The 23,081-nt window shown below is 36.5% G+C and overlaps 1 protein-coding gene and 2 long non-coding RNA genes across 16 annotated transcripts in view; 2 read left to right on the top strand and 1 right to left on the bottom strand.

The window, feature by feature from the left end:
* The window catches only part of ABCB5 (ATP binding cassette subfamily B member 5), a 154,631-nt gene extending 150,195 nt beyond the window's left edge, over positions 1-4,436 (top strand). For 12 of the 13 annotated variants that reach the window (XM_077856583.1, XM_077856584.1, XM_077856580.1 and 9 more), the window contains 2 exons: positions 2,398-2,544; positions 4,031-4,436. In XM_077856583.1, coding sequence (XP_077712709.1) covers positions 2,398-2,544; positions 4,031-4,228 — 345 coding nt within the window. In that variant the 3' untranslated portion in view covers positions 4,229-4,436. Of the gene's footprint in view, positions 1-2,397; positions 2,545-4,030 lie in introns of those variants that run through there. The other variant, XR_013356749.1, reaches the window with a different exon arrangement.
* Positions 1-23,081, bottom strand: part of LOC144288775 (uncharacterized) — a 43,962-nt gene that overhangs the window by 16,788 nt on the left and 4,093 nt on the right. The window contains exons 2-3 of one of the 2 annotated variants that reach the window (XR_013356774.1): positions 3,956-4,129; positions 1,271-2,049 (exon numbers count right to left, since the gene is read on the bottom strand). This is a non-coding gene — a long non-coding RNA (uncharacterized LOC144288775). Of the gene's footprint in view, positions 1-1,270; positions 2,050-3,955; positions 4,130-23,081 lie in introns of those variants that run through there. The other variant, XR_013356775.1, reaches the window with a different exon arrangement.
* On the top strand, positions 9,156-22,060 carry LOC144288777 (uncharacterized). Its single transcript, XR_013356777.1, has 3 exons — positions 9,156-10,642; positions 14,853-15,557; positions 21,863-22,060. It is a non-coding gene; the product is annotated as an uncharacterized LOC144288777 (long non-coding RNA).

The following is a 23,081-nucleotide window of genomic DNA, read 5'->3' as shown; positions in this document are numbered from 1 at the left end:
AGGTGTAGATGCAGCTCTCAGGCAAGCCTTGACTTGAATAAGACTTTGACCACTGAAACCACCCTAAATTCCTCCCCAGGGACTGCAGGGGTTCTCTAGAATACAGTTGCTTTAGGAGTAGACTCTTCTGATGTTCCCTCCAGAACCCAATTGGCTTTAGCCTCAGGTTCATATTGAGAAGCCATTGTTTCTTGAGCATCTCATAAACAGGTTGCATATTTCAGGACAGTCACCATTCATCCCAATGTTTGCCAGAAAATGGATTCAGATTTTCAGTTTAAACAGGAGAATGAGGGGCACCTGGGTGGCGCAGTCAGTTAAGCATCTGCCTTTGGCTCAGGTCATGATCTTAGGGTCCTGGGTTCAAGCCCTGCATTGGGCTCCCTGCTCAGTGGGTAGTCTGTTTCTCCCACTCTCTGCCCCTCCCCACTGCTCATGCTCTCTCTCAAATAAATAAAGTCTTTAAACAGGAAAATAAAACTCTGGAGTTCTTCATTGGAAAATAAAAATCTTCGAGTATTTGAAAATGTTTTTAGGTTGGTATTGAGACAATGTATATATTCATACATTTATAATCTGTTCTGCTTAATGATGGACAAGAACATGAATTTAATTTTCATCCAATTCATTCTTGAGACTAATATCTTCCTGCAATCCAGAAAAGGCCAATAAATGCAAAGTGATTTCTAAGCTAGTATTGTTATCTTCTTCAGCTACACTTGGACGATCCATGTACAATTTAAGCTAGACTGGCAGAAAGAGCTGCAGACCATTATCATTTCTACCTAATCCTCTCTCAATTTTTAGTTTAGGGTTGGATTCTCTAATTTGTTTTTTGTTTTGTTTTGTTTTTAAGATTTTATTTATTTATTTGTGAGAGACACAGAGAGAGAGGCAGAGACCCAGGCAGAGGGAGAAGCAGGCTCCCTGCAGGGAACCCGATGAGGGACTCGATCCCGGGACCCCAGGATCACGCCCTGAGCTGAAGGTAGATGCTCAACTGCTGGGTCACCGAGGAGTCCCTAGGATTCAAGCCACCCAGGATTCTCTAATTTTGATGAGAACTTCGTGATATGTGGAATATGAATGACATACTTTTATCTGATTATCCTGCCCTTTGATTCCAATTTTCATAAAATGCATTTTAGAAGGAAGGGGCCCAGCAGGCTGGCAGTCCTAGATAAAAGCACAGAAGGGATTAAGTCTGTTTTCTTTAGAGAACATTCACTTCAAAAAAGACACTTTTACTGGGTTTTAGTAATTCACACACCATTGTTTTATGTAAAGCAAACAACTGTGCATTTTAAATTGAAAAACGAACTTTGAGGTGAAGTAGACACATTTATCATAAGGCTCTGTCACACGCTCTCTCAATATCCACTCTGCCTAAATGGTACCCCTTGAAGGCAGCCAAATGTGGAGGGAAAGGAAATTGATTGAAGCTTCTCTAAGGCAGTAAGACAAAATGAACAGGATATTAATCACGTGCTGCATCTTCTATATGATGCTGCTACTGGATCCACCTTTAGCAGGTTGTAAAATTAGACTTGCTTTCCCAGTGGAGTCAGGCCATCCACACATTCTTGTCTGGATATCAATAGTATATATTTGTTAGACACATAGCAAGGGATACTAGAAAGCAGTATGAAACCTTGGAGGGAAGTAGAGGCAATGGGATAATCTAGAAAGTAAGTGGTAGCTTTCTTGCACTAACCAAATGGACCAGTCATGATTTAGCAGTCTACAACAGCATCAGGCTACCCCTCTAGCAGTTTCTTTATCCTTCTGTGGAGGAAAACATTGGAGAAAAGGTCATTAGTAAGTAGGAGGGCTGTGGAAACATTGAGAGTGCTAAATGTCACTATTATGGCCTGAAAAGATGAACAGACTGTCTCTAGACACCAGCCTAATTTACTGCCAGGAAGATACCTACAGGAATGAGAACAGGATCCCAGTCTCTGAAGAAATGTACCCCTAGAGGTTTGGTGAGAGCCAGAGTGAAGAAACTCAGTGACTTCCTTGTTTTTTTATACTTTCAACCATTCTGACCTGAAAATAGAAGGTAATGTAATTTAATGGAAAAAGATTTGTTTACCAGGAACTTTCTTTTGCCAATAATTTTTTTCTTATGCTTTAATTCAAACAATCCCTTTGTAGAAGCATAATGGCAAAGGTCTACTGCTTGTGATCAGTGTAGATATGTAAATAAGATGGTAGTGTTTACTGCTGGTTTAGCGTTGATATGCAACAAAGCCCAAGAATAGATTTCAGCACTTGTTGGGACACAAATTTTCGAGAGTAGGAAAATTTGAAATATTTAGATGGTTCTCGCCCACAGTTGCCATGCTAATTTAAATAACCAAGCCTTGCTTTCTTAATTGCATGTTCCCGTAATAGAAATACAACACACAAGTTGGACTGAAAGGAACACTGCTTTCTGGAGGCCAGAAACAAAGACTAGCTATTGCAAGGGCTCTTCTCCGGAAACCAAAAATTTTATTGTTGGATGAGGCCACTTCAGCCCTTGATAATGAGAGTGAAAAGGTAACATTCTCCTATTTCATCTCAGAATATAATATCAAATAAGAGAGTGGAGTATTATGGAAGGAACCAAGGTTAGTTGGGGGCGAGAAAAACCTGGAGAGAATTGTAGTCATAGGGTCACAAGTTCTAATTAAGGTTTTGGCCTTTAAAAAAAGTTAGAGACTGGTGGGGAGGTGAGAGGGAGTTGGGACACAGGGCATCTTATGATCTAGAAAGGTTTTCTCACTTGATTGGTTTATCAGAAAGGCCTAATTCTTGAAATGTTTCTCTTGTCAAAGAAAAAAGCCCAAGGAAAATAACTTCTATTTCCTGTTTTGTTTGTATTCTTATGATACCAAACAAATGAATAAGGCAATCTGCATGCATAAAAGAGTAATCTACACTGCAGTGTCAGAGCCTGCTAGTTACTCCATCTTCTATAGACTATTAGCTCTGTTTGAGAAGAAGACAAGGAAGCAGATGTGCCAATAGACCTATACTGCAAGCTCCTTCAGATGTTTAATTTTGCTATGTCCTTGTGCTCTCGTAGTTTCTTGCACATAGCAGGCCCTTGTTAAATGAACATTGGTTGAACAAATTATAATCTTTAATATTTACCAAGTGTCCAGTATATGCTATTATCTCAATCCTCACAACTTGTTGAATTAGCTTATTTTATTAGCATGTGTGTTTTATAGGTTGGCACACTAAGGCTTAGAAATGTTAAGTAACGTCTCTGAATTTTAATAGAGTATCTGATCTAAGAGCTTATGTGGTTAACCATCACACGATTGCTATTTATAGATGATTATCATTCTTGATTTCTAAGGAGACAGTCTGTTATGAAAGAAAAAACATGATTTTTGGAATCAGACATACCTGAGCTGTAATCCTGGATTCATCAGTTACTAGTAATATGACCATGGTCAAGTGACCTAGACTTTTTGAATCTCAGTTTATTCATCAGAAAAGTGAAAATACCCCTCCACCTTATGGGGTTATGGCAAAGATTTAAATAAGATATCCATCATTGGAATGAATATATTATATATTCAACAAATATTGGTTTTCAGCCTCTACTCTCATTTGCTAGGTGCAGCATTATAACCCATCACAGCTGAGATTTTAGCCAGGACAATTTTATAGCTAATTCTACTAAAATAAATAAATATGAGAAGAAATGAAGTGAGAAAATTAGTCATTTTACTTAGGTGTGGAAATATTATTTTCTGAATCTGAGTTTGAAACCACCTATTTACATAGAAACAACCATCTCATTTTTATTCATTATCACAAAAGCTTTTCTAATTAGAAGCCTAAATGTGTCTGTAATTACTTTTTCTAAATTTCTATTGAGTATAGTAGATATTTCACAAAGCAGGGCAGTTGCCTTTGGGGATAAGCAAATACACAAGTAATGTTATGAGATTACCTTTACCAATTTGATTTGGGTAACTTTATTAGCATCTAAGTCAAGTAAGCAATCACAGGTCCTTTTCTCTTCCAGGTGGTTCAGCATGCTCTCGATAAGGCCAGGAAGGGGAAGACTTGCCTAGTGGTTGCTCACAGACTCTCCACAATACAGAATGCAGATTTGATAGTGGTCCTGCACAACGGGAAAATAAAGGAACAGGGAACTCATCAAGAACTCCTGAGAAATCGAGATATGTATTTTAAATTAGTAAATGCACAGTTGGTGCAGTGATGCTGTTGAAGTTAGCACATATTTTGATCTTTGTGTAATGCAAAGAAAATACTTAGTAATTATTTGGCATGCTTTGATCTCTTTTATTACATGTATCAATACCTGGAATCATGCTATTCAAGTACAGACATGTTCTGTGTACACAACATTTTCTCTCCAGATTTTTTTAAAGGAAATAAAATTTGCTAAACTCATGTAAGTGAGATAACGCCTGCAGCCCTCCTTTGTAAAAATGTTCTGATGTGTGTTTGTAAAGCAGTTTTCTACAAAATGAATCTGTTTTCTTGTCAACTTCTGCTATAAAATTGGGAATATATTCCAAGAGAGAAAAATTTTCCAATTAACTAAATTGAAAGATTTTAGTAAAGAGAGAGACGTAGTTGGGCCTGACATTGTAGGGAGAATGATTTTACTTTGGAGCTTCCAGCATTTTGTAGCACATATTAAAGCACTATGAGCAAGTCCCATTCTTCAGACCATAGGACTTTCTGTCTTAACCTCTCTCAGTGTTTCTTTTAATGAATACCTGCTATTTCCCAAAATTCTATTATATCGCTTTGTTAGGGAGATAAGGAGGATTACAATGTAAAATTTCTGGCAGAATTAGATAATTATCTTACAATTTAACAGTAAGTAAACTGCCTCACATGATCCATCTTGAAGATTTCATTATTCCAAGCTTTAGGTTTTGCAGAATAAATTACAGGCATATTTGTATATGAACACTTACTTATAAATAAAGTAATAATAAAACTAGGTTTATTACTGGTGAAACATTTAAAAACCCATCTTCTATTATTCAATCAAGTAACTTGTTTAAATTTTATATGTGCTTTATTTTATGTAATATATTATCTATAAGTTCAGCGTAAATAACAATATTGGTAAACTGAGTCTTATTTTCCATTTACTTAAATATGTAATTTCATCTAGTGATATTATCTCTATTCTTAATTGTATTTTCTTCCATTTACAGTGACACTTCCAGCTTCTCTAAAGTATACTCTGCCAATAATCAGAAATATTGTGAAAAAAAAACTGAAACCATTTGTGCATTTTTGCCACTTTTTTTTTAAGTGGAAAATAAAAATAGGAGTGGGGGGTTGAGAACAGATCTGTTGTTTAGGAGCATTAGGACTGAAAGTCTGTGGCTACTTTTTATTTTTTTTGTGTGTGTGGCTACTTTTTAATTTAAATTCAATTTAACTAGCATATTCTGTATTATTAGTTTCAGAGGTAGAATTTAGTGATTCATCAGTTGTATATAACACTCAGTGCTCATTACTTCAAGGGTCTTCCTTAATGCCTGTCACCCAGTTACCCCACCCCCAACTCCCCTCCAGCAACTCTCATTTTGCTTCCTATGGTTAAGAGTCTCTTATGATTTGCCTCCCTCTCTGTTTTCATCCTATTTTATTTTTCCTTCCTTTCCTCTATGTTCATCTGCTTTGTTCCTCACATTCTACATATGAGCAAAATCATATGGTATTTGTCTTTCTCTGATTGATTTATTTCACTTAGCATAATACCATCTAGTTCCATCCATGTTGTTTGAAATGGCAAGATTTCTTTCTTTCTGATGGCTGAATAATATTCCATTGTGTTTGTCTATACACCACATCTTCTTTATCCATTCATCTGTTGATGGACATCTGGGCTCTTTCCATAGTTTGGCTATTGTGGACTTTGCTGCTATAAACATTGGGGTGCAGGTGCCCCTTCAGATCACTGTTTGTATCCTTCGGATAAATAACTAGTAGTGCAAATTGCTGGGCCGTAGGGTAGCTCTACTTTTAACTTTTTGAGGAACCTCCATACTGTTTTCCAGAGTGGCTGTACCAGCTTGCATTCCCACCAATGGTGTAAGAGGGTTCCCCTTTCTCTGCATCTTCACCAACATCTATTGTTTCCTGGGTTGTTAATTTTAGCCATTCTGACTGGTGTGAGGTGGTATCTCACTATGACTTTGATTTGTATTCCCTGATGCTGAGTGATGTTGAGCATCTTTTCATGTGTTTGTTGTCCATTTGTATGTCTTCTTTGGACAAATACCTGTTCATGTCTTCTGTTGTGGGTACTTTGCTATTATACATGGATATAAAGCTATTGGTGGTTTCTGTTTCCAGTCAGGTGGGGAAAAGGAAAAGTACAGTACTGTATGGATATGCTTAAAAGCCCCAGAGCAGGAGAACTTCAGGCTCCAATTCTGTAACCCTTCCTAGATTAGCTAATACAGGCAAACCTCATTTTATGGAGTTTTGCTTTATTGCACTTCGATATTGTATTTGATTTTTCAACCAGGCTCCACGCCCAATGTAAGCCTTGAACTCATAACCCTGAGATCAAGAGTCATATGCTTTACCAACTGAACTAGCCAGGTTCCCCTCCATATTGCATTTTTTTACAAATGGAAGATTTGTGGCAACGCTGCATTTGGCAAGTCTATCAGTGCCATTTTTTAATAGCATTTGCTCACTTCCTGTCTCTGAGTCACATTTTTGTAATTCTCAAAACATTTCAAACTTTTTAATTATTATTATTATATTTGTTATGGTAATCTGTGATCAGTGATCTTTGATGTTGCTATTGTAATTGTTTGGGGTCACTACAAACCACACCCATTAAGATAGTAAATTCAATTGATAGATATGTGTTTTCTAAATGCCTCACGTACTGGCTGCCACTCCCCCATCTCTTTCCCTCCCCTCAAGCCTTCCTATTTCCTGAGACACAATATTGAAGTTAGGCCAGTAACCCTACAATGGCCATAAGTGTTCGAGTGAAAGGAAGAGTCAGTCACACATGGCTCACTCTAAATCAAAAGCTAGAAATGAATAAACTTATTGAAGAAGACATGTCGAAAGCTGAGATAGGCCAAAAGCTGGGCCTCTTGCACCAAATAATTAGCCAAGTTGAGAATGCAAAGGACAAGTTCTTGAAGGAAATTAAATGTTCTACTCCAGTGAACACACAAATGATAAAAAAGTGAAACAGACTTATGGAGGAAATTTTAGTGTTCTGGATAGAAGATCACACCAGCTACAACATTTGTTAAACCAAAGCCTAATCCAGAGCAAGGTCCTAACTCTCTTCATTCCTATGAAGCCTGAGGAAGCTGCAGAAGTTTGAAACTAGCAGAGGTTGGTTCATGAGGCTTAAGGAAAGGGGCCATCTCTATAACATAAAAGTGCAAGATGAGGGACACCTGGGTGGCTTAATCGGTTAAGAATCTGACTCTTGATTTTGGTTCAGGTCACAATCTCAGGATTGTGACTCTGAGCCCTACATCGAGCTCCATGCTAAGTATAGAGCCTGCTTAAGATTCTTTCCTTCCCTCTTCCTCTGCCTTTCCCCTGCACTTGCTCGCTTGCTTGCTTATTCTCTCAAAAAAAAAAAAAAAGCAAGATGAAGCAGCAAGTGCTGATATAGAATGTGCAGCAAATTATCCAGAAGATCTAGCTCCGATAATTAATGAAGGTGTCTACTAAACAACAGATTTCAATGTAAATGAAACAGTCTTATATTGGGAGAAGACACCATGTAGGACTTTCATGGCTAAAGAGAAGTCAATGCCTGGCTTCACAGACTGACTTTTGTTAGAGGCTAATGAAGCTAATGGATGACTTTAAGTTGAAGTCAGTGCTCCTTTGCCATTCTGAAAATCCCAGGGCCCTTAAGAATTATGCTAAATCTATTCTGCCTGTGTTCCATAAGTGGAACAGCAAAGACTGAATAACAAAAATATCTGTCTATAACATGGTTTACTGAATATTTTTTTTTTTATTTATGATAGTCACACAGAGAGAGAGAGAGAGGCAGAGACATAGGCAGAGGGAGAAGCAGGCCCCATGCACCGGGAGCCCGACGTGGGATTCGATCCCGGGTCTCCAGGATCGTGCCCTGGGCCAAAGGCAGGCACCAAACCACTGCGCCACCCAGGGATCCCCGGTTTACTGAATATTTTAAGCCCACTGTTGAGACCTACTGTTCAGGAAAAAAAAAAATGTCTTCCAAAATATTACCACTCACTGACAATGCACCTAGTCACCCAAGAGCTCTGATGGAGATGTACAATAAGATGAATGTTGTTCTTATGTCTGTCAACACAGCATCTATTCTGTGGCCCCATGATTCAAGGAATAATTTCAACTTTCAAGTCTTATTATTTACGAAATACATTTCATAAGGCTGTAGCTGCCATACATAGTGATTCCTCTGATGGATCTAGGCAAAGGAATGGAAAATCCCCTGGAAAGGACTCATGATTCTAGTTGCCAGTAAGAACATTTGTGATACATGGGAAGAAGTCAAAATATCAATATGAACAAGGGTTTGGAAAAAGTCAATTCTGGCCCTCATGGATGGCATGGAAGAGTTTAAGACTTCAGTGGAGGAAGTAACTGCAGATGTTGTAGAAATAACAAGATGTGGAGGCTGAAGATGGAACTGAATTGATGCAATCTCATAATCAAACTTGAATGGTTAAAGAATCACTTCAAGTGGATGGGAAAAGAAAGTGGTTTCTTGAGATGGAAACTACTCCTGGTGAAGGTGCTCTAAAGATTGTTGAAATGACAAGAAAGGGCAGCCCTGGTGGCGAAGTGGTTTAGCGCTGCCTACAGCCCAGGGTGTGATCCTGGGGACCCAGGATCCAGTTCCACGTCGGGCTCCTTGCATGGAGCCTGTTTCTCCCTCTGCCTGTGTCTCTGCCTCTCTCTCTCTCTGTGTGTGTGTGTGTCTCTCATGAATAAATAAAATTTTTTTAAAAATGACAAAGATTTTAAAATATTGCATAAACTTATTTGATAAAGCAGCAAGGTTTAAGAGGATTAACTCCAGTTTTGAAAGAATTTCTACTTTGGGTAAAATGCTATCAAACAGCATCACATGATAGAAATCGTTCATAAAAGAGAGTCCATTAGGGGATCCCTGGGTGGCGCATCAGTTTAGCGCCTGCGTTTGGCCCAGGGTGCAATCCTGGAGTTCTGGGATTGAGTCCCACGTCCAGCTCCCTGCGTGGAGCCTGCTTCTCCCTCTGCCTGTGTCTCTACCCCTCTCTCTCTCTCTGTGTCTATCATGAATAAATAAAAAAAAATAATAATATATATATAAAAAAAAGAGAGTCCATTGATTCAGCAAACTTCAGTATTGTCTTATTTTAAGAAATTGCCACAGCCACCCCAATTTGAGTAACCACAGCCTGATCAGTCAGCAGCCAAGCAAGACCTTCAACGAGTAAAGTGATTATTAAGCCTTGCTGAAAACTCAGATGATGGCTAACATTTTTTAGGAATAATGTATTTTTTTAAATTAAGGTATGTACACTTATGAGTTTTAAAAAAAAATAATGCTACTGCACATTTAATAGACTATAGTGTAGTGTAAACATAATTTTTATATGTACTGGGAAACCAAAAAATTCATTTGACTCACGTTATTGATATTTGCTTTATTGCGGTGATCTGGAACCAAACTCAGAATATCTCCAAGATATTTTTGTACCTGCAATGCCTACTTTCCCCTTGAACCTGTCAACACCAATCCCATAGTCATACTTACAGATGCCAATAAAACACCTTCTTTTCCAATTAATAGCCCCACCTAATTTTTATTCACATTTTATTACAAAATATTTATTTATTTATTTATTTATTTATTTATTTATTTATTTTTATGAATTTATTTTTTATTGGTGTTCAATTTGCCAACATATAGAATAACACCCAGTGCTCATCCCGTCAAGTGCCCCCCTCAGTGCCCGTCACCCATTCACCCCCACTCCCCGCCCACCTCCCCTTGCACTACCCCTAGTTCATTTCCCAGAGTTAGGAGTCTTTCATGTTCTGTCTCCCTTTCTGATATTTCCCACTCATTTTTTCTCCTTTCCCCTTTATTCCCTTTCCCTATTTTATTACAAAATATTTTAAAGAATGCTCCATGAGTAGCATTCTCTTAAATTCACTTCTCTCACCAGAACAAGCAACCATGCTGAGAACTGGTGTCCCAAACAGTTTATAAGGACCTGTGGGGTTATCAGCTAATAAAGCTGGAAAGTAAGTGGAGACTAGGTGCTTTGGGGATGCCACAATTTAAAAGTTTAAAATTGCTATACTGTTCTTAAAATTGTTTTAAAATATATCCTTTTAATTAAGACACTAATTTTAAAGTAATCAAAGCATCTTGTCCCCAAAATTATTTCAGTCAGCTATGGAATTTTTTACTTTGATGAGTTCAGGATTTTGAGGACACTTGTAATAATTTTTTCAAAATGAACAATCATTTATACACACATTATCAATTTTATAAGTCTATTTAATCCCTATACTTTTTCTTAAAGCAAGTGTTCTACAACTGAAAAAGAAGCTAAATCATGGATTGAGATTTTTATCTTTAAAGAAAAGAAGAAATGAGAAGGTACTTCAGCAGATTCAAATCTAATTTTTAAATTTTAAATCACTCATTAAACTCATAATTATCAAATAATAACATGTTTAGGTTTATAGTTCACAACTTGATATTTATTTGAGGACTTTGAGTAATGAACACCACAGTACTCATGGCACCAAATCAGCAAATTTAAGATGCATTATCTTCTTACAGTGCCTCAGATATAGTAGATATTCAATAAACTCTAGATGATTCAGTTTTTGAAGACAGTTATAGTAGCAGGTTGCATTACTGATATTAAAATGAGGCACACACATTTACTGAAAAGATGACCTGGTAGGCTGTAAATTATTTTTATTTCAACAACCACAACATGTCATGAGTATTTTCACGCATTAGTGATCTGTTGGATAGTTTACTTCTATTCTAAGCCAGCATAAGTCCAGAAAAACATTTTATTCCCATTCACATGACAATTTTAATTTTAATTTAATTAACTTTAATTAATTTTAGCCTTTTATTATAGCACATGAATTGGTTTATTTAATTTTGAAATAATTTGGTAATTAATGGTAGAGAAATTAATAAAGGCTTGAAAACTACTGTCTTCCAATGCCTCTATCCTCATTTTTTCCCTTTCAAGTTTCCCAATTTCCTTCCTTGACTAGTTCTTATGAGTGAATTTTTTTTTTTTTTAATGAGTGAACTTTCTAATCAACCAATGATTTCACCTCATAAACCTTTTGGAATAAGAGCTCAGAATTAAAACAATGAATACATAGGTGGACACTAATGGGAAATAATTATCATACAGTAGGTCATATCAAAAGCACTCTGTGTATACTATTAAACTAACCCATTGAGTAGGCTAACAACAAGGTTATTAAGTATGACCTAATTTGACTTAATATAGAGCTAAGTTGACTTAACATAAAACACACTACAGCTTATTTTAAGGAGTGGCAAGATATAAAGTAGATTGGTTGGGTTAGTTATAGAACAGATGTGACACTGGTGTTTTTTTCTTTTCACTAACATCTGTGCTATACCTTATCCTTGTTGAACTGTTTATATTCCATGGGTACTCTCATTAGTGTTTCAATTATTTTAAGACTCAATGAACAGCTAGCTTTATCTCTTAGGAAGGAAAGGTAGTACAAAGGATAAAATGTGATGAGGGCTGAGGGCTACTGTAAAATATTAACATTTAGAGAATGACTCTTTGATGGATCCTGACCTCTGGTCAGATGCCTTCACTGTATTTTGGTCTTTCTAAGCCAGGTATTTACAGGTACTCTCCCCACCCCTTTTAAAACTAGTGCTTCATTCTTGTCTCTTATAACTGTATCCAATCCCAAAGGTAAAAGACAAGTAGAGGGCAAGGATGCTTAGCCAGGTTTAGATTGAGGTTAGTCTAAGTTTAGGCTATGAATCACAGCTGGCAGAAATCAGTGTTCTCCTAAGACCAGGAAGTCCTCAAGACCAGGCAATGTAGATAAAAGACTTCTATAGACATTTTAAATGTAGATAAAAGATATTTTTAAAAGATAAAAGACTCTTTGTAAACTTTTACAGATACAAGTATTGTGGGAAATTTGGCCCACAAGGAGAAGCAATTTGGCAATTGTACACTTAAGTACCAAATTATTAGGGTGCCTGAGTGGCTCAGTCAGTTAAGCATCTGCCTTTGGCTCAGATTATGATCTTGGAGTCTTTGAATCAAGACCTACATTTGGCTCCCTGTTCAGTAAAGAGTCTGCATCTCCCTCTCTCTCTTTCCCTCTACCGCTCCCACCCTGCTCATGCTCTCTCTCAAATAAAATATTTGAAAACAAACAAACAAATTATTTCAAAATTAAATTAAACCAAGTTCATTTAAAAGCCATAATTACATATATAAAAAAAGCATAGATCACGAAATATCTCTACATAGTCCCTCAAGTAACACAATTTGCCTCCTTTTAGCAAAACCACATTGATAAAGCTTGTATTACATTTCTATTGCTTGTTTCCTATTGCTGCTATAACAAACTACCATAAACTTGGTGAGTTAAAACAACAAAGGGGGCCCCTGGGTGGCCCAGTCAGTTAAGGGTCTGCCTTCAGCTCAGGTCACGATTCCAGGGTCCTAGGATTCAACCCCACATCGGCTTAACAGGGAGCCTGCTTTTCCCTCATGCTCTCCCTCCCACGCCCCCTGCTTGTGCTCTCTCGCTGGTCAAATAAATAAAATCTTTAAAAAACAACAACAACAACAGATTTACTATCTTATAGTTCTGGAGTCAAAAGCCTAAAATCAGTCTCTATGGGCTCTGGGGACAAATATGCCCCTTGTTCTTTTTCCAGCTTCTAGAAGCTTCCCATGTTCTTTGGCCTACATCTCTCTGATCTCTGCCTTCCTTTGCCACATTTCTCTCTGCCTTTGACCTTCCCTCTCTTATTCTTATAAGGTCCCTTGTGATTATGTTAGGCTCACATAGAAAATCCAGGATAATGGACCCATCTCAAGATTCCTAATCACATGAGCAAAGTCCTTTTGACATGTAAGGTAAAGTCTGTTACCTTCACAGGTCCCAGTAATGAGGATGTGTACACCTTTAGGAGGCCATTAATCAGCTTAACTATTTAAACTATCTGTTTAAACATCTGAATAACCTATTGAAACATTTATTCCATGTAGGCCAAAGAACATGGGAAGCTTCCATTATTCCATGTAGAAGATAATTTTTCAGATTTACATTAAGTTACAGCTCAAAGAAAACCCTGAAAACATCCAGTCCAACATCATCATTATATATTGATAAGAGAGCAGAAACATTATCTTGCCTCCAAGCACTTGCTTTTTCTATCACAGCATATCACAACCACCTATCCTCATCGCTAGTCCAGGATTTGGAATGTGTTTATCTTTCTCTCTTTACTTTTGCTTCTGGATTCTGCTATTGCTATTCCTTTACCCTAAGACTAGACTTACTAAATAGAAATTTATACTAAGTTCTACTTTCTTAACCATATTCTCTTTCCACTAAATAGCTTTATGTGCTAGCAAGCAAAAACAGCATCTTTCATACTGCAAATATATGAGCTTTCACACACTTATGACCCAGTGCACTTTTGAATTTTCCTAAAACCATTTTAAACTACTGCTTCTAATGAGCTAATATTTTTTTAAATTTTTCACATAGGTATAGGACAAGCACTATATGTACATTATCTCATTAGTCCTCATATCAATTTTATAACGGCATTTATTATCAATATTATCTTTCTTTAAAGAGAAGAAAATTGAAGCTTAAAGAAATTAAGTAACTTGTTGAGGCTTGGACTCTAGGATTCATACCCTTGCTAACTCCAGAGCCTACAGTCCCAGTCACAACCCCAAGGACTTCTGTCTACAGTTAATTGGGGAAGATGGCTAGCTGAATGGAGTGTGGTCATTGTTCACATTGGGAGTACATGAAGTCATTGGGAGGGAGAAGCAGGCTCTCTACAGGGAGCCTGATGTGGGACTCGATCCCAGGATTCCAAGATCATGACCTGAGCCAAAGGCAGATGCTCTACCACTGAGCCACAAGTGGGGCACTTGACAGGATGAGCACTGAGTGTTATGCTGTATGTTGGCAAATCGAACTCCAATAAAAAAAAATATACCAAAAAAAAAAAAAAAGTCATTGGGAGGATTCAACCAAAGTCAGGGCAGCAGTTACACGGCCAAATAAAACTGACTAACCATGCCCTAAAAATACTCTGTACATCCATCCACACCCTTGGAAGAACACTGAATTCAGCCCAAGGTATGAGATCTGTTTTTCTTTTAGTATTTATTTATATGTCTAAGTATTATGGATTTGGACACTTCTTACACGGGAAAAATTGCAGAAATACTAGAATTCCAAGCAAAAAAACAAATTTAAAGAGACACACTTTTTGGACAAAAGCATAGTATCTTTGATGATAATGTCTGTGGAAATACACTAAAAATCATCGCTAATGTAACTGAAATTGTTGGGCATGTTTTCTTAATGATTTATACTTAATTATCAAGGTTCAGCTTAATCATACTAAAATGTTTTTCTTTTTAACTGCTTGAGTATCTATTTAGAGAAGAAGTTTATTTAAATTTCAGAAAAGCAAAAGTTGGACAATTAGGTGTGAAAAATTATAATGAATGCAATTACTGTTACATTATTAGACTGATGGAAAGAATGGTCTAGTAAACTGATCTGTGTTTTTGTAGGTATAAATGATGGAATGCTATTCTTCATGAGCCAAGTAAAGTTTGTTATTGAATGGAGGTATTTTGTTTGATCATCAACTTTACTACATCACAGTAATATAATACATGGCTAAAATATTTTCTGCCCAGTTGAAAGTCAAGAAAAGAGTCTCAGAAAAGGATTGAAGTTGTTAAATTAACCACAACATTCTGGACAATTATGAAGCAAAAATGAAAAAAAAAGAGTGAGAAAGAAAAAGAAAAACTAAAGAAAGAAGAAAAAAATATTTGAAGACACTCAAATGATAAAAAAGAAAAAGAAGAAGAAATGTAATATGTTCTAGCAACCATCTTAGTAATGGAAGGGAAAAATATTTTACCATCATATCCTCAGAAAACCCACAAAAAAGAGGTACAAATTCCAATTAAATTCCTAGTTCCACAGCTCCAATTCAGGCAGAATTACACCTTTGCCTACATTAGTTTCATGAATTCCTTTAGTTCCTGATTTCCTGGAGCCCTGAGAAGAGAAGGATTAATAAGTGACATATTAGCCAGAGAAAAAGAAAAAAAGAAGGAAAAAAAAGGCTTAGCTTTCACAGATGGTTTGTACAAGGACACCAAAGGAAGACAGGAGCAAGAGTGGAATCATCAAGAATAACAGCAAGGTCAACAGGATTCCCAAGTATAGAGAAAGGAGAAACTCTCCAAAATTACAAAAAGAAGGTAAATGTGTTCCATTATAAAATGGAATGCTCCTGTTATTAGTAGTAACAATAATAGATCAATAATACAGTATCAATAATACTTAATACAGTAGTAAGTAACTACTAAGAGAAGTTTGCTTTCATTGAGCACTGATCTGCTGGGCACTACAGTTGAGCCTTGTAGGTCTTAGCTTAGACACTTCGATACATTCTATTATTATTCAAATTTTACTGAGTAAGGAAATTGAGGCACAGAGTAATTAAGGACACTTCCCAAGGTCAAACACCAAGTAAGTGACAGAATGAGGATTCGACCCAGGAAATCTGATTCCATCGCCCATGCTCAGCTAACCCACTATCCCACTAGGATGGAACTGGAAATGTAAGGTACTTCTGAGCTATTCACATAGGAAACGACTTGCTATTTGCCTCCTCCTTACACTACAAAAATATAAAGGTACATGGTTCCTCTTTGGTTAACATTCTGATGTGAAGCTGGATGTTTTTCTGCCCACCCACACTCTGAAAAATTCTTGTACACAACCCAATTACAATTTGGAAGAGTTAGAAATACAGCTGTTCCAGCAATAGCACATCTTCCCCACGAGCCTTCAGTCTTCCCCTGCACACACCATACACACACATACACACACACACACACACACACAGAGTGTATGGGAAGATTAGACCCTGGTATCTACATAGATTGTCTCTCATTGTTGAATCATCCCTGCTATCTTTATTTTCAGGGTGTTTATCATAACTCTTTTGTTCCACTTGCAACCCACTTGCTGATGCATCGTTCCTTTCTTTGGTTAAGATAAAAAAAGATCTTGACAGCTGTATCATGGAGAAACCAAGACAGATTTACAAATGTAACTGAAAAAAGCAGTAACCTATGCATTGAGTAGTGTTGGCTAAGGTGGAGTCATCAAAAGTGGTTCAAGGTTTGCTTAAATAAACTGAGGCTACTACTCATACAAATGACTTTCCAAATATTCTAAAACAAATGCTGCCTCAAGTAATGAAATTGTTTTAAAGCTGAAGTTTTGAAATTTAATGATGAACTATAAAATTCTACATATTTCTATATTGGCAGAAGGCATTATGATATCAACTTAGAGAAAATTAAAACATTTGGAGAAGCCACTACTAAATTATATCACAAACCCAGCATATACATAACAAACAAGGGAAGTACAAATATCATAAAATTTTGATTATATACTTTGAAATATGAAGGACAACACCCCACCCCTCGTCTTATATGTTTCAAATTGCTCCTTAGGTAAAATTGTAATCTTCACATTGTAAAACTGAAAACTCTACATTCTGAAAGGGAACAGTTAACCCTTCTCCTTTCTTCATGTTAATTTTTATCAATCTAGATGACAGAACCAAAGATAAAAGACACTTTCTTTGATTTATTCAAGTGAAAATCTTCTAAAATGTGTAACATTTTTTTAAGATTTTATTTTTTTAAGATTTTATTTATTCATTCATGATAGACACAGTGGGAGGCAGAGGGAAAAGCAGGCTCCCCACAGGCAGCCGGACATGGGACTCAATCCCGGAATTCCGGGATCATGACCCGAGCCAAAGGCAAATGCCCAACCACTGAACCATCCAGGTGCCCCTAAAATGTGTAAATTTTAGTAGCGCATACAAACTAAGGACTCAAGAGTACACTTCCCACTCTAAATTTAAGGTCCATTTATCGGCATCAAAGAAGTGTTGAGATGAGCATATTTTTAAGATAAGATATATAGCCTGCATCAGAGTCTCAAAGGAATTTGTTAACCAAAAAACAGCCAAAAAAAAAAAAAAAAAGTTGAAAAACCTTGTTCTAGATTTTAAAGGAAAAAAAATATCTTTAACTATAGAATTCATGAAAAAAAGTTATAAGCTTGAGCATGGATAGAACAATTAAGTCCAGTAAATGTTCACTTATTTCCTCTGTTGCACTACAGTTTTAAAAAGGCACAGGCTCTAGTCCTCATTGTTTTGGTCTCTTTTTAGTGTGTTTGGAAATTTCTGTATATAGTTAAAAGAAAGAACTGTTACTTTTCTAAATCAATTCAGCACCATCAGTGAGCTCTCTTAGTTTGTTATATACAACAGAATATTTAAATTTACTTAATAAGTAATTGTATTTGGATGACAAACTAAATTAATCTCTGTCCCCATGTAACAATTTGACATGCAAATACATTGGGCTTAATTCCTGGTAAATACATATATACTCCATACCAAGGTGAAAGTTATTTTAACACACTCTGAGCATTTTAAAATTATAATACTATTGCCTACATGTTGTTAAATTATTAAATAGTTAATTTTAAAGTCATAAGGGCAGGATGAAGGGTAATTATTCTTTTCAAATCATAATTTTTCTCTTAAAGAAAGAATTCAAAGAATATTTTTCTTTTGTTTTACAATTATAAGTAAGTTCTCAAATTATGACTGTGTTTCATGATCATACTTAAGGCTCATTTTTAACCCAAAGTACTGAACACGAAGTAGGCATCCAGTATTTGATCTGATTTTTTTACTTTTTGAGCAAAAGCAAATATATCATTTAGAATACCACTATAAGATACTGTTGTCTATAGTACAAATTGAAGCTATATTAGAGATATGATGTATGACCAATCTACTCACCCTCTTCTTCCCTTCCACCCTCCAACAACTCAAGAGTTTAAGACTATTTTTTTTAACATTTTATTTTTAAGTAATCTCTACACCCAATGTGAGGCTTGAACTCACAACCCCGAGATCAAGAGTCATGTGTTCTACCAACTGAGCCAGCCAGGTGCCTCAAGAGTCTAAGACTCATTAGTGGTTGTATTTAAGCATTTCTTTCAAGTGTGAATGTGTATGTCACCTAGGTATGACAAAACTTTAAGCTTTCTAAAGAATAATTCTCATATAGAATTATGTAAGAAGCTTAAAAAATGTAGAATTAATTAGTAATTGAAAATAGACTTTATGCTTAGACACTATTTCTCCAATGTCCATAAAATATTAAAATTTTAAAATAGATCTTTTTGTCCAGCTACCGCAGCTCATTCAAATCAGAGTTCTCTATGATGACTATGAATGAATGAATTCTCTTTAAAGGTTAGTTCTGTGGCTTCATGCAGCCAGCAGCCAAACATCTGGCTAATTCAGTTAATAAACTATAAATATTTTTTTTGGTTATCCTATAAAATTATTTGTTTAAAGATTTTATTTATTTAGAGAGAGAGTGCACATGCACACAAACAGGGTGAAGGGGCAAAGGAGGAAAAGAGAGAGAATCTCCATCAGACTCCTCCCCAACTGAGGCAGGGCTTCATCTTTGCGACCCTGACATCATGACCTGAGCTGAAATCAAGAATCCGACACTTAAGCAAATGAGCCACCCAGGGGCCCCTATCCTATAAACTCAGTGATTGATCATTTTTACTTATCAACCAGTTGCAGCTAACATGTTGAAATGAATCTATATTTTTGTACCATGTGACAGTGCAAAACAATGTCCATTCTTAGTTGGGAAATAGAACTGTTTGTTTTCCCAAAATTTTTCTGTAAAAGGATAGCATAAATAAGGTTCCATTCTGCCTACTTCCTGTTGTTAATCCAGTACTAATAAAAGGAAACTGATTTTCCAATCCCAGTTTAAGGAAACTATATGGTTTGAGGGCTTGAAGAGACTTCCTGCTTCCAGAGCCAGCATTTTCTCCCAGAATATTCTCCATTGGCCCAGACCATCTGCTTCATTTTGCCATCAAGTGGACTCATTCAAAAAAGGGTATAACCACAGGTGGTGCCTGGGCAGCTCAGTCGTCAAGTGGCTGACTTCAGCTTAGGTCATGATCCTGAGGTCTGAGGATAGAGCCCCAGGGAGGGCTCTGTGCTTAATGGGGTCTGCCTGTCCCTGTCCCTGTCCCTCTCCCTCTGCTCTTCCCCCATTTGTGCTCACTCTCAAATAAATAAAAATGTTTTAAACAAACAAAAAAGGGGGCTCCTGGGTGGCTCAGTGGTTGAGCATCTGCCTTTGGCTCAGGTCATGATCTCAGGGTCCTGGGATCGAGTCCTGCAACAGGCTTCCCACATGAAGCCTGCTTCTCCCTCTGCCTCTGTATTGCTCATGAATAAATAAAATCTCAAAAAAATAAAATAATAAAATAATACAAACAAAAAAGGATATAACCATAGAAGGACAATTCACAACCAAAAATTATAATGGCAGGGATCCCTGGGTGGCACAGCGGTTAAGCGCCTGCCTTTGGCCCAGGGCGTGATCCTGGAGACCCGGGATCGAATCCCACGTCAGGCTCCCAGTGCATGGAGCCTGCTTCTCCCTCTGCCTATGTCTCTGCCTCTCTCTCTCTCTCTGTGTGACTATCATAAATAAATAAAAATTTAAAAAAATATATAATGGCAAATAAACACGTTGAAAAAATTTTAGGAATCTAAAATTTGCAACTCAAAGCAATACTGAGATTTATTATTTCCTTATTAATTGAACAAAGATTAAGAATTCAGTGCATTTAAAGCTGGTTCTTTCAACTACCATTTCCTGGAGTATAAACTGAAGTATAAACTGGAGTATAAACTGCTACATACTTCCAGGACAGTAACCTGGTAATCTCTATCTAGAGCCTTTATTTATTTATTTATTTTTAAGTTTTTTATGTATAGGGATCCCTGGGTGGCTCAGCAGTTTAGTGCCTGCCTTCGGCCCAGGGTGTGATCCTGGAGACCCGGGATTGAGTCCCACATCAGGCTCCCTACATGGAGCCTGCTTCTCCCTCTGCCTGTGTCTCTGCCTCTCTCTTTGTGTGTGTCTCTCATGAATAAATAAATAAAATCCCCCACCTGGATGTAGCAATTACTTAAATAAATAAATAAACACTTTTTAAAAAAAGATTTTTTATTTATTTAAGTAATTGCTACATCCAGGTGGGGTTTGAGCTCACAATCCCCAGATCAAGAGTTGTATGTTCTGACTGAGCCAGCCAGCCACCCCTCTATGCAAAGCCTTCAAAGTGTTCTTATTCCTCAAAAATTCCTTTCTCCTCTAGTATCCTAAGGAAATAATCAGAAATTAGAACAAAATGTGCATAAGGATGTTCAATTATTTGGAAACAACTAAATACCCAGTATTAGGGAAGTAGGTAAAATTTTGATGTATGTGGCCCATATAGTATTTTACAACACATAATTTTTAATAGTAAGAGAGATTTATTTTAATGTTAGTGGGGCAAAAAAACACATTATACTCTTATATAGAGAGGTAAGAAAAAATCACATCGGACAAAAGATTATAAATAAAGACACAATTGTTACATCTCAGAAGTAGGATTAAGATAATTTGTTCCCTCTGCTTCACAATTTCTTGTACTTTCTAAAATATCTCCTGTGAGCATCTAATTGCCTCCAAAGAAATGAATTTTAAAACTTTAATTGGGGGATCCCTGGGTGGCTCAGTGGTTTAGCACCTGCCTTGGGCTCAGGACGTGATCCTGGAGTCCCGGGATCAAGTCTCACATCGGACTCCCTACATGGAGCCTGCTTCTCCCTCTGCCTGTGTCTCTGCCTCTGTGTATGTGTGTGTGTGTCTCATGAATAAATAAGATCTTTAAAAAAATGTAATTGTAATGGAAAGTATTTGGATTAAAATGCAGGTAATATGATGCGACAAAGTTGCAGTTGTTTGTGAATGCCTCTCTTAAAATTCAGAGGGGTAGCTATGTTTTTATATTTTAAAACATCAATTGGTTTTAGAAAACAAAATGAAGGACAAAAAAGTAGAATGGTTGGGGGAACCTACTAACAATTTTTCAGGGAATGTTCATCAAGCCAGCCTCCAAAATAAGTTTTCCTAAACTTCTCACTTACCAGTTTCTCTGAACTCTCACAGTAATAACCGTAATGGCTAGTGAAAGCAGAATCTAAGAAGTGGCTACTTTTTAAGCATTGGGTCCTTGATAAGTTATCTGCTTATGGACAAAAGACTGTATATATTATTTTTAATGATAGATCTAATTGGTATGCGTGGCCTGTTAATTTTGTTTCTACTTTATGAGCTGTGTGGAGACAAGATGGATAAACCTTGAATGCCAGGTTCATTCTCCCCCTCAACCTCTTATTAGCCTGTATTGTATACAAGCTACACAGAATTTTACCTATTATTTCTGGGGATAATCACAAACAATAATTATGAGAAGATAAGAAATTATTAGGAAAATTAACAGCAAAATGAACCACAAGAAGAACTATTATAGTAAGAGAAAATATCATGAATAACTGAGTGGATATTACCTCTATTTCTTATAGCAGTGTTTCCACAAAAAGAAAAACAAACTCTCCCAGGATGGAGAAGTTTAACATTTGGGGATCCCTGGATGGCTCAGCGGTTTAACGCCTGCCTTCGGCTCAGGGCATGATCCTGGGATCCCAGGATCGAGTCCCTCACTGGGCTCCCTGCATGGAGCCTGCTTCTCCCACTGCCTGTGTCTCTGCCCCTCTCTCTGTGTCTCTCATGAATAAATAAATAAAATCTTAAAAAAAAGAAAGAGAGAGAACTTTAACTTTTGATTCTTTAGTTAAAGTTTATGAAATACCTAGCAAGGGAATTTGATACACAGTAACGCTGCTACAACTTATACATGATTTCTAGAAATAATAGATGTCCATGTTTGTGCAGGTTAATTAAGAGTTAAGCCAGGAGAGGGGTGTAAAGTACCTAGGAAATAGAATTTACATGAGCAAAATTTAGCATAGGCTCTCAACTGCAAGAATCTAATGAGTAGAAATTAGGATTTTTTAAAAGATACCTCCTTTTTAACAGCTCTAATATTATAAAGAAGTGTGGAGATAATGACCAGCAAACATCAGCATAATAATGCTTTCTTGATAGCTAGCTAATATAGTATCTTAAAATGCAGGATAGAACTAGTATTGTAAATGTGTAAGGATAACTCAGAATGAAGCCAAATGAGCTGAAAAATAAGAAACACAAAGGAGTCATAGGAAAATCAATTTTATATTTTCACCCTGCAGGTAACAAGTAAATCCTAATTTCATTATGTTCTTAGCATTTTCATGAATAGGCATGAGTTATTTTTTTATATTGTCTTTTTTTTTTAAGCTTTGCCTTTATGGATACATAAATTTCATTTGAAAAGAAGAAAAATTAAAAATCAGAACTTCCAGTTAAATTTGAATTTCAAAAAAACAACAAATCATGTGTTGTAAATGTTGCATGGGGCATACTTCTATTAAAAAGTCATTTGTTGTTTATCTAAAATTCAAATTTAACTGTGTATCCTATATTTCATCCAGCAACCCTAGGTATGGTAAAAATATATTCTAAATAAAGAATACTTTCCTTTTTTTTTTTTTTTTTTTTAATGAAACTCCTTATAATCTTACTTAGGACAAAAACCCATGCAAATGTATTGCTCCTATAGGAGATACCTGTGTTTAAAACAAGAAAAAAGACAAACCATTAGGTTTTAAAGCTTTTTATACTCTGACAAACTAGTTCCTTAGC

Source organism: Canis aureus, chromosome 18, assembly GCF_053574225.1.
Source record: "Canis aureus isolate CA01 chromosome 18, VMU_Caureus_v.1.0, whole genome shotgun sequence".
In the NCBI taxonomy this organism is placed as follows: Eukaryota; Metazoa; Chordata; class Mammalia; order Carnivora; family Canidae; genus Canis; species Canis aureus.
This window is presented reverse-complemented; position numbering and strand designations above follow the sequence as displayed.